Below are 17,675 nucleotides of genomic sequence, written 5' to 3'. Positions count from 1 at the left end.
GTGACCTCTTCTGGCCTGCAGGCATACATGCAGGCAGAACACTGTATACATTTAAAAAAAAAAAAAAAAAGGTACAAAACTAAATAAAACACAACCCCAAGTACTTTTTCTTCTGATGTTTTACTAAGTGGACCCAGCTGCCATGAGCAGTCCTCGGTTTCCACAGTTAATGCAGGGCCGCTGCCTCTGAAGCCAGAGTCTGAGTGCCTGCCTCCTTGACCAGGAGCATCAGGGAGAGAGTTGCTGAAGTCCAGGGCACTAGTGCTCCATCCCAGGGCCCCATGTCCTCATGAGAGCTCTAGGTTCACACCAGCCCCATCACGCCAGAGTCCTAGTTAGTTTCACTCTTCTGTCTTGATTTGTCTGCTCCAGATGATGTATGACAAGAAAGTGACATTCTGCCGATGTTGTTTGAGGTACCCTGTGATAGCATCTGGCAGAGATGGAGCTGAATAAATGGATGGATGGATGGATTGATGGATGGATGGATGGATGGATGGATGGATGGATGGATAAGTAGATGGATGGATGGATAGATGGGTGGATGGACAGATGGGTAAGTAGATAGATGGATGGATAGATGGGTGGATGGACAGATGGGTGGATGGATGGGTGGATGGACAGATGGGAGGATGGATGGATGGATGGATGGATGGATGGATGGATGAATGGGTAGGTAGATGGATGGATAGATGGACGGACAGATGGATGGATGGATGGGTAGGTGGATAGATGGGTGGATGGGTAGGTGGATAGATGGGTGGATGGGTGGGTGGATGGATGGACATATGGATGGGTGGATGGGTGGATGCCTCTCTCTACAGGAGAAATGACTTTGGTACATCTTTGCAAAGGGCAATGAGTTTTATATACCACTGAGGCCCCAAGTTTTCTCAAGAGGTTCTTTCTGCAGGTACCTTTCGTTCCTGAACATCTAGCAAGCAGCCTCTAGAAGCCTAGAAGATTCTAGAAGTCAAGGGCAGGCACATGTGGGCTGGCAATTGAGTTCATTTCCATTTGGGCTTCACCTCTGACACAGGTCCCATGACTGGTGTGGCCTGGACATTTGGAATGCAGAGCTGGGCTGGGCTAAAAATCTGATGCGTGAGATATTTATCAAAGTAGGGAGGAGGTGAGGCGGAGAACTATTGGCCAAGCACTCTGAGCGCTCTGCGGCACGCAGGAGGCTATCGCAGGCATGGGTGAATGACCTTCGAGTCCGCAACCCAAAAGTTTGCTCATTACCCAAACAAGGAGCCAGGCCGTGTTTTGGGCAGAGGGCAGCACTGTGGCATAGGTCCAGCAGTCAGTGCAGGGAGGTCAAATGGAAAAGACTGAATTGTGCCTGCCGACCGTAACACATTCTGCGGCTGTCCACTCCTCTGCACCCCAAGTCTATGCGGAATAGCAGTATTTCAGGGCCCAGGATTGCTGCTGGGAGAGTGCTTGCTTAGCAGGCAAGAAGCTCTGTGTTGTTTTTTCCCCTCCCCCATTTTCCATCTGTCTTATCCCAGCACTCAGGAGGTGGAGGCAGGAGGATCAGAAGATCCAGGTGGTCATCCTTGGCTACATAGTGAGTTCAAGGCCAGGCTGGGCTACATGAGACTTCATCTCAAAAGAACAAAAACCACTGAAGGCATATAAGAGGACTATTGTTGGGGCTGGGGATTTAGCTCAGTGGTAGAGCGCTTACCTAGGAAGCGCAAGGCCCTGGGTTCGGTCCCCAGCTTCGGAAAAAAAAAAAAAGAACCAAAAAAAAAAAAAAAAAAAAAAAGAGGACTATTGTCTGCCTAATGTAGGGACCACTTTTAGGTCCCACATCCCACAAGCCCAGGCTTTCTCTGGTCTAGCCCTCCCAGTCCCAGGGCATCCAAGTTTAAACTGAGCAGCAGCAAACCAACCCTGCTAAAGCCTGGGCCCACAAAGGCTCCAAGGGTGACAGACATCACCCTGATTTACTCCTTCAGTCCAGTGTCAAACTTGCAGACAAATATTTTGTAAATGAAGCCAAGGGGTTCCCGAGAGGTCACAGCTTGTTGGAGACCATTCAGGAAGTGGAGGAATACACCCTGACCGTCTGAGCCTGAGGGAGTCTGGAGGACACAAGCTGGAAAGGCTGACTGTGAGGCGGGTGTTATGTTTCCAGCCCTGGAGGGAGTCTCAGCCTCCTCACCTGGACATCAGCCATCCCAGCTCTGCGGCTAAGGTTTCTCTACTGAGGAGGACAGGTTATCAAGTCACTAGACCTCTGAAGAAATGCATCTCTGCTTGTTTGAGGCCTAGCCCCGTGGTTTTAAGTACAAAAGAAAGCCTGAATTTTGTCTTCAGCATCCCAAGCAAATGCTGTTTGTTTTTTTTCTTTCTTTAAATTTTTATTTCTCTAATTTTATGAACATTGGTGATTTGACTGTGTGTGTGTGTGTGTGTGTGTGTCTGAGAGAGAGAGAGAGAGAGAGAGAGAGAGAGAGAGAGAGAGAGAGAGAGAGAGAGTGTGGTCCCCTGGAACAGGTGTCACAGCCAGTTGTGAGCTGTCATGTGGCTGCTGGGAAATGAACCCAGGACCTCTGGAAAAGCAGCCAGTGCTCTTAACCACTGAGCCATCTCTCCAGCCCTGTTTTTGTTTTTCAAGACAGAGTTTCTCCAAGTAGCCCCATTTGTCCTGGAACTCACTCTAGACCAGGCTGGCCTCAAATTCACAAAGATCTGCGGGCCTCTGCCTCCCAAGTGCTGGGATTAAAGGTGTGAGCCACCACTATCCAGCAGGGGGTAAAAAAAAATAAAAAATATATATATACACATATATACATATATATGTATATATATACACATTCTACACACACACACACACACACACACACACACACACTAATTTTTTAAAGACAGTTTCTCTACATAGCCCTGGTTGTCCTAGAACTCACTATATAGACCAGGTCAGTCTCAAACTCACAGTTTGAGATTAAATCCCAAGCTCCAGGATTAAGGGTCTATGCCACCACGCCTGACTTTTAATTTACTTTTGATTTGGGAAAGACCCTTTGAACTGTGTTTTGGAATTCATGAAGCATCCTGACGGTATCTTCGGCACCAGGAGGAATTATGATCCTTTTGTGTTATAAGGAAATGGAGTCCTGGGAGCCACCCAAGGTGACACAGAGAGGAAGTGACAGTACCAGGCTTCCCCGGACTCCTAAGTTCATTGAGGGCATCTTTTAAGTCCAGGGGACTCTACTCACTGACCTATCTATACTCAGATACCTGGGGAGTGGGAAACTCAGACTGAAAAAAGCATCTTCAGTAAGGCCAAACTAGGAGGATGGGGCTCTGGGTTCCTTCCTGACTTCTCGACAATACTGTGTAGTTGGGGATTTTGGTGGCCTTGTCTCTCTGCTCAGCTGATTCACCCTGAGGTGTCTTCACTGCTGTGTCTTCAGAGCCTAAGAAGTGTACGCTGACACATAGTAGGTGCTCAATAAATACATAGTGAATGCTGGCCTGGGAAGCCTTGTGGGTGTGTGTTCTCTCCTACTCCAAGACAGCAGTGGCCTCAGGATCAAACCTGCAGATTTAGCCAGCCCCTGCTTCTACTCTGGGTCACCCCTGGGAAGGACAAGGACATCATGGAGGCCAACTTTGAATTTAACACTGGGTCAAACTCTGAAGTCAGCTGACCTTTCTTTGCTCTAATTGCCTAGACCTGGCTAAAATCACCCCATCATTCCCAGCCTCAGTTTTCCCGGATGTAAAATCTGTAGAACCCGGAAAGGTCCCCTACCCCGTAAACACCCGCAGCGGGGCGAGAAGCCACGCCCCTGTCACAGCAGGAAGGGGCCGGGCCTTTCCCGGACTCTGGGGCTCCCCAGGCCTCGGGAACTTGAGTCTGGAGACGCGGAGGGTGGGAAGTGGTACCTGGAGCTCCCAGTACTCAGGGGGCGTCCAGTGACCCTGAGTGACCTTGGGCAAGGTCCTTTCTTCCCTTCCAACCCAGCGCCTTTTTTTCAGAGGAGTGTTTGGTGCCCCGGGCTGTGCTGGCAGGCAGGGGCCGCTCGCATGCTCCCTGGCATCAGTTTCCCCTCCAGCCACCCAGCTCGAGTCCCGAGAGCACTTCCGGGTCCGAAAACGCAGTGGCGGCGGTGTGGGGACAATCGGGGCTCCCCCGCGGGCTTACCTGGAGGCGACAGCGACGGATGGGACGGTGACTAGGATCCCAGAGGCCCCGCTGCTCCCGCCTCCGCTCTCCCCGCCCGTCCTCGCTCTTGCCCAGCCGCCCCACACCGGCCTGGGCCGGTCCCGCCTGCGCAGCCCCAGAGCCCTGGTCTTCCGGGCTGGGCCGGGCGCACCGCCACCTAAGCCATCAAAACCATCGCCCGGGTGCTGGCCTCCCAACCCCAAGACTTGGGAGCGCGGGGCACGGGAGGACTCTGCAGAAAGTGCTCGCCAGGGGCTCGGCTGGCTGGAGGGGAGTACACGCAGACACTTGAAGGGGAAGCTTCCAAATTTTGCCGCCACACGGAAAGAGCCTGTCCCAGAAGCAGCCTCTCCCCCCCCCCTTCCCGTACACATTGCCGGGTGAAGTTTGCAACATCCACGCCTTCTTATTTCTTCTTTCACTTTCTCTAATGCTCGCCAGTGTTTGCACCCGCGGCTCTAACGTCCCACAGGCCTCCGTTTTGGGTGTTCCATTCCTGTGAGACTAGCCACCCACTCAGTTCTAGCCATTGAACAAATATTTGCTGAGCACCTACTATGTGTCAGGTTCTGTCCCAAGGCTATGGATTCGATCCATGATATTTTAATCGTGGTACTTAACACTCTAAAGTTGATCGTTTTCTTGTTTGCCAATTTACAATCAGAGTGTCACACACTAGAAGTTAAAAGCCTCAGGAATGGAGGTCTCCCATGCCTCTGGGACCGTACAACCGCACTTGGGAGGAGTTCTTGTTGCCCTGGCAACCTGTGAATTTTCCTCACACCTAGTCTACTGGTGAGCTGGTGAGGAAGTAGGCGGCCGCCCTGGTCAGGGCTGGAGTATGAATCACCATGACCTCTAATGCCGTTGCTCTTTCTCCTGGAGAAGACAGTTTGGAGTTGTAAGTGGAAAAAGTACCGTGAGCAGACCGGTCAGATGTGCGGCATTCCAGCCGGGAGCCTGTGACTCAGGATCCTTCTGGAACATTATGGGGCCTCCATCACCTGATCTCCCTATCGTAGCCAATCAGGACCTAGACCAGCTAGAGGGTTATTGTAGGTCAAAAGGGTCAATTGTGGAAGGTTGAGGGATGGGATTCTAGCTGAGATTCTGGGCGTCACTAAGGTGGGGCAATGGCCATACCAAGATGGCACCTCCCCACCAAAAAAAAAAAACAAAAAAACAAAAAACACACGGATTTTTAGAAGATCCTGTTGTTGGCTATGGGGAATGCAGGACTGGAGTGGCCAGCAGCCCCCAATTAAGAAGGGGTTCTGGGCTGAAGTAGCCAGCCTCAGCCTGGGCAACTTACAACCTCAGCCTTCCAGGTGTGAGACAGCTGCCGTTTCTATTTTAGCATAAGCTGATTTAGTAAGTTCTTGATATAAAGGTAACTCGGAAAGTTAAAAAAAAGGGGGGGATCACTCGCCAATGGAGAAAAGAGTAGCAATAGATACATGAAATCAATAGGGAAAATCGTTTTAGAATAGAAGTCACAGAACAGAGGGTTGGGGATTTAGCTCAGTGATAGAGCGCTTGCCTAGCAAGTGCAAGGCCCTGGGTTCAGTCCCCAGCTCCGGAAAAAAGAAAAGGAAAAAAAAAAAGAAGTCACAGTACAGAGTAGTCCCTTTAGGTGGGGTTTGGGGACAGGACAGTAAAGAGGCAGGGAGAGCCCTGATCAGTGGAGCCTCTGCTTTAGTCGATAGCCGCATATCAATATCGATTTTTTAAAATCTTAACCAATGTATCAGTGTTAAGATTGGAAAGTAGGGCAAAGGGCACATGGATTTTTGCTGAGTACTCTGCACTGTTTCTGCCACTCTCCAGTCGGTCGCTCTAAAGGCCTTGTCACACACGTTCTCTAAACAAGTGACGGATTGAGTCCTTAGTGTAGTTACCCGTGGCCTCTGAGCTAAGCTGTCTTGCCTTTGTTTCAAAAGATGATCAGGGCCTGATGGTGAAGCGCTCAAACCACAGCTTCTTGATGCAGCGTGATGCCAAGGCTGAGGCGGGGGTGGGGAGGTGGGAGTGGAGGGGGGCGGCTGGGGGAGCTGGGGGGGGGGCGCGGATCACAGGCCTAAGGCCTTTCTGGGCTTTACAGTGAGCCAAAGGTTATCCTAGGTAATTTAGTGAGACCAAATCTTAAAAATAAAAATGCAAGGAAGTGGGGTTGGGGATTTAGCTCAGTGGTAGAGCGCTTGCCTAGCAAGCATGAGGCCCTGGGTTCAGTCCTCAGCTCCGGAAAAAAATAAAAGAAAAAAAATGCAAGGAAGGTTACAGCCCAGTGGCACAGCCCTGGCAGGACTGGTTCCATCCCTAGATATCCGTAAAGGAGTGTTCATCACTGCTGGGTCTGCTTTTAGAGTTGGAGGGCAGCAAACAGCCTCTCCACTGGAAGAACTGAAGATGGTGTTCTCCCTGAGCTAAGACCTTCTAACAGGCGTTCATGTACAAGCTAAAAAAAAATGCATTTTGTATCACCAGGATATGAATCTCAGACATTAAAAGTGTCTTCGCAGATTACTGGACCAATGTCAAGGGTTCTCTTGTCTTTGTTGGAGGTTGGTCCCAGGGTCTCGAATGAGCGTTATACTACTGAAGTATAGCCCTGTCCCTTTTTTTTAGGTCAGAAGAAGAGATCAGGTGTCCTGCTCTGTCATTCTCCACCTTTTTCTTTAAGGCAGGGTCTCTCCATGAACCTAGATCCACCCTCCCATCTCCAAGGGGACGAACCAAGGCTCAGACACATTCTGTAACTTCCTTCTGTGTGGGCTGGAGCCTGGTGCTGAGCACGAGGCACCTTGGCTGGTCCCCTCCACTCACATCCCCAGTAACACTGCCTGACTTCTCACTCCAGGGCAGCAGTGACCTGGCCTGTACTCTCGCCCTCAAGCTTTGAGGATTCAGAAGATGGTTGAGACCAGGTCAGCTTCAAAGGGCCGGAAGACAGTAGTGTTAGAATATCTTTGCCAAGGATCCCAAAGATGCCTTGTCTGGGACCCAGCCTAAGCCAGGAATGACAACAGGGGCCTGTGGGTCTAGGTCCCAAGCAAAGGCATAGGATAGTTGTCATTTCATCAGATGAGGACATTCTTCAAGCCTGGGACTCCAGTGCTCTCACTGACAGGGTTCTAGCAGGGAAAACCAGAGGGGGATTAGTCAGCAGGCCCAGCTTGTTTTCGGTCATTCTTCCTTCTGAAACCTGGTCACCTCTGAACCTCTTGGTTCCTGTAGTTGGTCTCACATTTGCTATGACATTTTCCCCAAGCTCATAGACAGTGATCCGTTTTTAGGTTCATTCTATTTACAAAGGAGGCATCCCACTGAGAAAAAACTCTGGGCTAGTTCCTAAAATCTTGTCATAGACTGCGCAACTGTAAGCAGGTAAATTCACCTTTCTGATCTCACTGTCTCCCTCTGCACGAGAGGGAGCACAGTGGTTCAGCGCCAAGAGGTTGTTAGAAAGCCAGAACTTGTCCGAGCCAGAACTTGTCCGTTAGGGAAACGCCCGCCTGCCTTATGAGTCCTGGACAAACACGCTCCCACCAAATGGTAACAAAGTATTTCCTTGACCAACTGAAGACTTGGGGGTGGATTTTGACTTCAGGAAGTAGAATGGGCCTGGAGGAGTAGGTGGGGAGACAGCGTTTTTTTGCTGTCTGACTGGCAGTCATCTGAAACTTCACACACTCAAGGCCAATGAGCGCGATGCTATCTGTTCACCCTCTGGGAAAGGGTGTTCTTCAGGACCCTGCTGACTGCCTGTAAGAACCTGAGTCCATGCACACACCCAACACTCTCGCCATGCTCGCCCCTGACACTCTCGCTGAACAGGGCGCTGAGCCCGGAATTGTCGGGCTTATGCGAAGAGTAAGAAGGCACTGCAATTTTTCAGGGCAGTATACTGCATGCGTGCTTTTGCTCCATATTTATTTTGTGGCGTTGGGGATGAATGAACCTAGGGCTTCACACATTCCAGGCACATTTTACCACTGAACTTCACCACCCTCAGCCTGACACACAGTCAGACAGAAGGAGCCCTTGACATGATCTCCTTCCTGGCACTCAGAAGCATATGATCCCTCCATGGGCTTGTGGCTTGAGTCATGCCCTGAGCAGTTGGGACATCCGGGGAACTTTCAGACTAACTGAGTCAGACTTAACTCAGTCCAGGGGAAGGGAAGCAGAGAGCCAAAGACCTTACTCAACAGTGTGTGACCACTGACTAGGGCCAAGCACCCAAGGACCCAGTGGCAGAGTCCTCTCATCTCTCCTGACAAAGGACCTGTCACCATGAACTGTGCCCTCCTGTTATTCTCCTGCTGCAGGAATTGGAGTGAGTGGGAAAGGACTGTGCATGAGACCTGGGAAGATCCTCCAGTGTTTTAAGTCTGATCACAGGGACTTCCTAAGGCCTGCTTCCAGCTCCCATGTAGGGCTCCTGGTTCTCCCACTTCCTTGGCTGAGCCCTGATCGTGGAACCCACCAGAGCTCATTTTTGAGGGCAGATACCTACCCCCTGCATGAAAGAGAAGCTCAAATGGTCTTGAAGAGATGACCCAAGGACCTTTCTAGTGACTATCCCTCTGAGGCTGAGGTGGGGGTGGCATCACCATGGACCGTTGCGTTTATGAGATATTTTATCTTTATGACGAAGGAGCAAATAGGACCGTGGATGTGATAAGAAGAGAGGTGCCACCTGGAAAGCTTTCGTTCTGTCATGTGGGTCCCGGAGTCTGATGGAAAGATGGGCGTGTGTGTGTGTGTGTGTGTGTGTGTGTGTGTGTGTGTCCATTATAACCCTGAGATTCTCTGAGTCAAGCCCTCATGGTACACAGTTGGTGATCTCAGCGTGGACCCACCGTCTCCATGCCTCCCCATCTCTGTCTACTGAACCTCAGATACCTGCCTCCTCACCTTTACAATTACGACTCCGTATGTACTCCCACCAGTGGGAAACCGTAAGGAGACTTTTGGCATGGAAGGTTTGGGACAGGTGTAGCAAGAAACTCTGGAGAGAGTCCGGCAGTGTTCCCACAGGCTCTGGAGGGATGTGCAACGGTTAGAGATGGTCACAAACTTCCCAGCACACAAAACATCAAATCCCAGATTAAAAACTAAATAAATAAATGAAGCCACCTACATGGATTACAAAAGAGGTCTGGTTCTATTTGCTTTGTAGTAAGGTCAATGTCCCAAAATGTCCACAGCTATATACAAAACCCAGGAGCTCTGGAAAAGGGATAGGGACCCCACCACCCTTGAGTCACTCGCTCAGGGGTAGGTCTCCTCCCCTTCCCCCTTTTTCCTTCCTATGCTACACAAAGACAGACAGGTGTGACCCCCATTGGTGCAGCACGGAGTCCTTGATCCAACACAGCCAGTCTGTCTTTGACAGGCAAGTTCAGTCTGAGCCAGCCCCTTACCCGTGCAGACTGTGAGGTCTGGGGGAGGAGGGAACCATGGCAGCGCTGGGCCTGTGAGGATATAGATGTCTCAGGCAATAGAAGTGATCTGGGTTTGCTTTTGCTCTCTGCAGAACAGAGTCCTAGGGCAAGGCCAGTTGCTGCTCTGGCTCTGGGGGTGACAGCAGAATAGGGTGGACATCAGGAGCGCTAGGGCAATGACAAAGGCCAGCACCCACCGGATGACGCCGGGGTAGATGAAAGGCAGGATAAGTACAATGAGAAGAGCCAACAAGAGCAAGTGTACAGCCAGACGCCGGGCAGCTACACGGTTGACACTCACTACGTCTTGTTCGTCTTCTCCTGTCCGGTTGGCTGGATGAGCTGCTGCTGAAGCAGCAGGGCCCACTAGTCTCTGGGGACACAGGCGCACCTCTGGGCATGGCAGGGCCAGACGCCCCACCATCGCCTCCTGGTCTCGCAGGCTGCAGATGAGGCCTCCCGGGACGGCAGTGACCTTTCGGCACAGTGGACAGGGGATGGACCAGGTGTCTTCCTGCACATACAGCAGAAGCTTCAAGCATACGGCACAGAAGGTGTGCTGACAGCTAAGCAGCTTGGGGGAGCGGGCACAGTTGTAGGGCTCTCGGCACACCAAGCATTCCAGGTCACCCTCCACGGAGATACTGAGACGCCCAGTGGGCCCCAAGGCAATGATGGTGTTTGTGGTGGTGGCACCCGCTGGGATAGGCTGTGGGGCCTCAGTACAGGACACTCTGGGTACGGAGCTGGGGGGATGAGGCTGTTCCGCGCAGGGGCATCCGCACGCGATGTCCGCTGGAGCTGCCGGGACTTGCATGGGTTCCGGCCCCGTGGGGACGCTTCCGGCCTCCTTTCTGCTCTCCGCGGGTACCTGCTGACAGCGGATGTCTGGCATCTTGCTCTCCTGTTGCTCAGCTTGCTTCTCTGCTTGGCCCTTCAGTTGTTATTATTTCTTTACTCAAAACCTAGGGTTAATTAGTAACTTGGAGGCCTGGAGACTTTGAATTACCTGATAGAAGAAGGGCCAAAGTGGGTGGAGTCTCATGAATCAGGACTTTCCTGTTGGGGCCATGCCTGGTGAGTGTCTACATGACAACCAACGGAGACACTGTGATGACGGATGTCCCGGATGTCCCTACTAAGCTCTGGAGTCGACCAGTGACCCTCACCCCCCTCCCACCCCTGTCCCCTGTCCAATCAAGTCCCTTGATATGGGGAGATGGGCGGGCTCTCCACAACCTTTTAAAAATTACATTTATTCTCCGTGTGTGTCAGTGTATACATGATACACATGTGGAGGTCGAAGGACTTGGGAGAGTCAGTTTTCTCTTTTCACCGTCGAGGTCCTGGGGGATAGAACTTGGGGCGTCAGGATGGCCTGCATACTCACCAGCCTTTAAAAATGCAAAATATCAGGCTTCAGGACACCAAGAGGTCTGAGCAGAAGCAGCTTTTATTTGGGTCTTTTCAGAGCAAACTCTTTGGCCTGGGTCCTTACCTGTGGTCTCCTGGAACAGCAGCTCTATAAGGAAGGTCTGGGCACAGGGGCAGGGTGTTGGCTTGTTGGCTGCCTGCCAAGGGGCCTACCGCAGGGGCAAGATCTTACTGTGTCCAAGGTCTGGTCCTCAGCCTCGTGGGACTCAGCCATGTCAATCTGGGCAGATTCTATCGGCCTCTGGGCAGCTGGCTTGAGTTGGTAGGACTCACGTGAGACTGCAGATAGGAAGGAGTGTGGCGGTTACGAAATCCTGTCCCCCTTACCAGGCCTGGAAGTCGAGAGCTGGGATGCATGTCTTTTCCCTCAAAAACAAACAAACAAACAAACAAAACAAAACAAAACAACAATACAAACAGCCCACAAAGAATACAGAGATTGCTTGTCAGCGGTTACAGGTGTTGGATTAATCCCCTTCCTCTACCCCAGGAGGTGTGCCAGCCACCGGCTCAGCCTCTGTGTGTGGAGCCCCTAGCAGGCAGAGGCTGCCGGTTCTTGCTTTGTTCCCCAGTCAGGGTCCTCTCACTCTGAATCCCAGCTCCAGTTTCCACTCTTTCTGCCTCAGCCTGGGGCACCAGAGATTTCTTTCTACCCCAGTTTCTACCAGGTTCATAGAAAGGCTCCTTGCTCGAGCCCCAGGTGTCTGCGCCAGGTATATTTTTGACTTTCTGACAGCAGCCTGTCTTTACTTTGGGTCATCACTGCGCCCCACAGCCCTCTTGACTCTGGAGGAGACGAGATGGGAGTGGGGGTGGGGGCTAGAGGGATAGGGGATGGGGACAAGATGTGGGGGGGGGGGCACATCATGGGATTGAGGGTGGAAACTGGCTGATGCTGTGAGATTTAAGGAGAACCAGTTAGCATACCCCATCTGGCTGGCTGCAATGATTGGTTCTGGCCTAGCATATGGCCTAAGAAGAGCCAATGAGATTGGATTCTGGGACTCCTGTTGGAACTTGTGAGTGTGTTGGAGGTGGCACTCCACTGGGTTTCCAAGGTTAAGGATGAAACCCTGCAAGAGGGGACAAGGCCACAGTGTACAATGAATTTGCCAGAAATAGGGTCAAGTTGTAAGACATTCTTTTAGCACCTGGGTCCAGCCAAAACCCGAAGCTAGGAATTTATCTGTAGATTTTTTTTCAATTATATTAATTTATGAGACGGACTTTTCTTTTTCTCAGTGCTGCCTCGTGTGCCGGGACTGTACCTAGCCTCCCTGTTCATAGTAAGTCAAGCCAAATTGGATTTCTGTTTCCTGCAATTGAGAAACATCTGGGTACTAGCCTAGAAGCTAGGAAAAATCAGCCTTGACTCTCTGAGTGGGTGAGAATTCATTCGCTAGCACGTACGTAGCCCAGGGAGACACAGTGTGTCACTCTAAGACACTGGCTTCTCCTGCCTTAGCCCTATGTAATATTCCTCTCTGTTCACTGGGTCTAGGGAAGATTGAGGAGGGGGGAGGAGAAACTTGTTCCTCCACCTCCATCTATTATATAATAGATCATCAGAGGGTCACTAAAGGAGGGGCTGGGTTATAGCTTAGTGGATAGAGTGTTTGCCCAGCATTCAAAAAACCCTGGGTTCGATCCCCAGCATAGCACAAACAAGGAAGGTTGGTGGCCTAGTGACCTGCACCCGCAATCCCAGCACTTGGGAGGTAGAGACTGGAGAGTCAGAACTTCAAAATCATCCTTGGCTACACAGTGAGTTCATGGCCACATGGGATACGTAAGACCCTGTCTTGGAATGTGAAGGGAGGCAGAGAAACAGCCTAGTGGGTGAAAGGATTTGTCATGCAAGCCCAATGACCCGAGTTCGAGCCTCAGAACCCAAGTAAAATGCTGACTCATTGGTGCACGCTCATCTGTGATCCCTGCATCCCATCCTGAGATGGTGGCAACAGGAGAACCACCCAGAAGCCTGAAGGCCAGCTAGGCTTCAGTTCAAAGCCTCAGCAGCAGAAGCAGCCAGAAGGACCCTCCCTCAGCAATGTGGAAGGAGAGAACCAACTCCCAAACGGTTGTCCTTAGACCCTCAGGTGAGCACTCATGGGGGCGGTGCTTGAAGGGAGAAACAGTGGGGAGGCAGATATGTGATGGGGGAAAGATATTTGGGGTTCCAGTCTGAAGAACAACCCTTTGATGTCATTGTAAATGTGGGTTAGAGGCAGAGAGCTTCCCCAGGGTGGGGTCTCTCAATGCAAAAGATGAAACCAATTGGTTGTAGTAACCAAAAAAATCACAGAGAATACAATAGAGAACATGAGTGGGGAGCGAGAGGTGCCTCAGGCCTGCAATCCCAGCACTCCAAACACCAAGGCAGGAGGATTAAGGGTATTAACATAAATGGCTTAACAATGAAGGGTGGCCTGCGTTACAGTCCAATAAAAAAAAAAAAAAAAAAAACTAAAAAAGTGACTATTCCTTTTACTACTGCCCCTGAGACATGACTTCTATTGGGGGGGGGGGGGTTGGGAATTTAGCTCAGTGGTAGAGTGCTTGCCTAGGAAGCGCAAGGCCCTGGGTTCGGTCCCCAGCTCCGAAAAAAAAAAAAAAAAAGAACCAAAAAAAGAACCAAAAAAAAAAAAAGAGAGAGAGAGACAGAGAGACAGAGAGACAGAGAGAGAACAGGCAAAGTTGTTCGCAAGTCAAGACTGTATGATTAAAACAGGGTGAAGAAACACCCTTCCTTCCTTCCCTCCCTCCCTCCCTCCCTCCTTCCTTCCTTCCTTCCTTCCTTCCTTCCTTCTTGATACAGGTCCTCCCCATGTAACCCAGGTTAGCCTTGAATGCAATCCTCCTGCCTCACCCTACCAGTGCTGTGGTTACAAGTGTGGGATTCACACTTTTGTTTCACGGAAGCTGATTGACCTAAGAATCGTCCGCACCAACTTCCTGGTTGGAGATCTGGCTCCTGTCGGTTTACTACGTGAGGTCTGGCAAGACTTTCAACCTCACCAAAGATTCATTTGATAGAAAGGGGACAATAACACTTCCGATAATTATGGAAGTCCCCCATCCTCTTTGGAACTGGTCCAGAGGAGGCGCGCGAACCCGTGCGCTCTGGTGATTGATCTGGGTGTAACTCAAGTCTCTCCTAGGGACTTAAGAAGACCGGAGGTGATTAGCTAGGGTAGTGACTCTGGCAGCGTTTGGGCACAGCCTGGTCATCTATCCCAGGGGAAGTGCCCACGGTTCCCCAAGACTGGCCACGCCTCACACATTTGCATTTGGCCTTCTATGCTGTGCTGTTTGCTGCACAGTGTTGGAGTCTTTCCAGCGCTCCAAGTCAAACTTTTGCTTGTTTGTTTGTTTTATTTTTGTACAAATACAAACTAATTTTCAGCAAAGCTTGAGGTTTTTTTTGCTTGGAGCCGCAGACTCTTCCATCCCAAGGCGTCCCACAGCCTGAGGGTGGTAGAGACAGGAGGGTAGAATGTTCTGCCTCAAAGCGAGGGGAAACTAAGAGCCGCAGTTAAAGGGGACCTTCCTGGAAGTCACTCTACTAAGGTCGCCTGGCCTGGTACTTCCACCTGAGCTTCAGGTCCTGTGGGAAAGCATTTAAGATAGCAACCGCCCTATTAGGCCTTCCAGAGAGCCCTGTCCTAGCCAGCTACACATGCACGCATGCGCACATGCACTTTTCTATTCTTTGGGCCACCTGCGGTCTTCTCTCACATGCTTTGTCCTGAAATTCTCTGCTCTCTGCTTTTAGAACTCAGCGACAGTAGAAACTATACAAACAGACCTGATTCTGTTAGTCCTGACTTTTACCACTGCCGATAAAGTCCGGATTAAACAGAATTAAAGGGAGTAGCATTCACCCCGTACCCTGATACCTCGTGTTCAGATCAAATCCAGGGACTTGCTCCATCATTGAGCTACCTCCCCAGTCTCCGAAACCTCATCCTTTAGAGACTTATTTCTTTCACGCTTTAATGAATGAGTGCTTTTGCCGGCATCCACGTCTGTGCCTGCAGAGTTCGGAAGACATGGGATCCCCTGGAAGTGGAGTTACAGCCGGTTGTGAGCTGCCATGTGGGTGCTGGGAATGAAGCCTGGTCCTCTCCAAGAGCAGCCAGTGCTCTTAACTACTAAGCCATCTCCCCAATTTCACAAGAACCCCACCCCCACTTTAAAAAATGATTTATTTATTTATTTATTTATTTATTTATTTATTTATTTATTTATTTATGTGAGTACACTGTTGCTGTCATCAGACACACTAGAAGAGGGCATCAGATCCCATTACAGACGGTTTTGAGCCACGATGTGGTTGCTGGGAATTGAACTCATGACCTCTGGAAGAGAAGCTGGTGCTCTTAACCTCAGAGACATCTCTTCTCCCCTCCTCTTCCTCTTTCTCCTTTTTCTCCTCCTCTTCTTTTGGGCCTTTGTTTTCTCTTCCCTCCCCCTCCCTTCCTTTTCCTCTTAACCACTTTTCCTTCTTCCTCTCCTCTCCTTTCCTCTCTCCTCCCTACTCCTTTTCTATCTCCCTCCCCTCCCCTCCCCTCCCCTCCCTTCCCCTCCCCTCCCCTCCCCTCCTACCACCCGTCTCCCTTTTTCTCTTTATAGACTGAGTGGCCTAGGCTGGCCTCACCTGGATCCCCCTGCCCTGCTGTGCTGAGATCTCGGGTATCCCCCATAAGGCCAAGCTTACAAACTGTGTTCACAGTGTCCGACTCTGGGTCTGAGACAGTTTGGGAAATGCCACTGGATCAAGCTTGGCCATTAGAAGGCTGCTGAGACATTCTGAACTCTCCATTTGCCTGCTTCCCAGTTTTGCTTTGGCCACCAGGAAGCTCAGTCGTGGCAGCAGGAAAATACCACCTTTGTGATTCTCAGCCCCAGTCTCTCACCGTGTACCTCTTACTCTAGTTTCTAATCTGCCCTGTCTTGGTGAGCGGTGTTTGACTTTTGTTTTTATATTTCAGTGGTATGTACTTCTTGTGAGCAATTCCAGTGCTTTCTGATTATGGAAAGATGAAAGGCAGGGAGGAAGGGAGGGAGGGAAGAAAGAAGGAAGGAAGAGAGGGAGGGAGGGAGGAAGGAAGGAAGGAAGGAAGGGGAAAAGTTGGTAAATACAGGCCAGAAGACAGAGGCATCGACAGGGAGAGTGGGCGCCACTTGGCATCCTAAAGCTAAGGCCCTGGGAGGGGGAGGGGCATCCACCTCCTTCCGCTCACACACTGTCCTGGACATGGAAGGTGGGAGACTGTGTGTACCTATCTCAGTGAGAACATGTCTCCGCCTGTTCCTACACACATTCCAGGGAGCAGAGATGGGGATGTGGTTCACTGGACCATGTGAAATTAACCCTCCCAAGCATAGTTTGTGATCCATTAACTCATTCTCCAGGGTGTTCAGCTTGAACTCAGGAGGTGGCCTGACCACCCCCTCTTTTCTCTCCAAATGTTAGGTCTCGACTTCAAAAAAAAAATAGAAAGAACATTTGTCTAGAGGATAATGAGGGTTAGAAGCACATGGGCTTTCAGTGGAAGGTCTAAGAGATGCTTTTTGGAGTAGGTCAAATACACCCTACATTCAAACTCTCTCTCTCTCTCTCTCTCTCTCTCTCTCTCTCTCTCTCTCTCTCTCTCCTTTCTTTTGTTTGTTTGAGACAGGGTCTTTCTGTGGAACAGCTCTGGCTGTCCTTGAACTTACAGAGATCTGCCTGCATGTGCCTCCCGAGAGCTGGCATTAAAGGCATATACCACCAGTACCCAGCTTGCAATCTTCTTAATGGAGATGAAGATGGGTGTTTCTGGTTCTGAGTCCATTGGTTCTAAGGGTTGAGAAATTCAACTCGAGCTGTGGTAGCTCACAGAGACTGGGGACACTTTTTGGTTTGTGTGACAGAATTCCAGAGGGAGTGTTTGACCACATGACTCTCGAGCGCTAACATTGGACAATGGTCTTTAGTATAGTCATCTGCAACACACCTAAGAAGCAAATATCGTTTCTACTTTGCACGTGAGAAGCCTGGGTGCCAGAGAGATTAAGTCAGATTACAGAGCTCACAACGGAATGGCATCTGGGACACGGTCCAGAGCGCCTTACCACTGAGCCAACACTCCGAGGGCTGAACTGTTGCCTCCTGGTGGATGTTCTTCCAGGTGGCTGTGTGTGGTCCTCCCTCCAGTCCTCGGTTTCCTTATCTGTAAGGAGTTCTTTTGCACATGTATGTTCGTGGTTTTGTGACTACACGTGTCTGCACATGCGTATGCATATGGAGGGCAAAGGAGAACCTCAAGGGCCATTCTTCAATCAATGCCATGCAGGAATTGTCCTGACTGGTTTCGGTCAATCTGACACCAAAGTCACTTGGGAAGAGGGAACCTCGACTGAGGAATTGCCTCTGCCAGACTGGCCCCTGGGCATGACTGTGGACATTTTTGCAATTGTTAATTGGTATGGAAGGGCCCAGTCCATTGTGGGCGGTGGCATTCCTAGGCAATTGGGCATAGTTATATAAGAAAAGTAGCAGTGTAAGCCAAAGGGAGCAAGCCAGTAAACGGCATTCTGTCACAGCCTCTGTCTATATCTGT

At 50.6% G+C, this 17,675-nt stretch overlaps 2 protein-coding genes across 5 annotated transcripts in view; both read right to left on the bottom strand.

Annotated features, from left to right (window-relative positions):
• Positions 1 to 5,805, bottom strand: part of Tmco4 (transmembrane and coiled-coil domains 4) — a 79,462-nt gene extending 73,657 nt beyond the window's left edge. Inside the window, exon 1 of one of the 4 annotated variants that reach the window (XM_039110633.2) lies at positions 4,166 to 5,805. The gene's annotated coding sequence lies outside the window, so the exon portion shown is untranslated. 4 annotated transcript variants of the gene reach the window in all.
• A 3,531-nt stretch (positions 5,806 to 9,336) lies between these two features.
• Rnf186 (ring finger protein 186) lies at positions 9,337 to 10,561 on the bottom strand. The gene has a single exon (NM_001109592.1). The coding sequence runs from the start codon at positions 10,526 to 10,528 to the stop codon at positions 9,683 to 9,685; it is 846 nt and encodes a 281-aa protein (NP_001103062.1). The 5' UTR covers positions 10,529 to 10,561; the 3' UTR covers positions 9,337 to 9,682.
• Between the last annotated feature and the right edge of the window lie 7,114 nt (positions 10,562 to 17,675).

This window comes from Rattus norvegicus, chromosome 5 (genome assembly GCF_036323735.1).
Source record: "Rattus norvegicus strain BN/NHsdMcwi chromosome 5, GRCr8, whole genome shotgun sequence".
Taxonomy (NCBI): Eukaryota; Metazoa; Chordata; class Mammalia; order Rodentia; family Muridae; genus Rattus; species Rattus norvegicus.
Note: the sequence above shows the minus strand (reverse complement) of the source record. Positions and strands in the feature narration are given on the sequence as shown.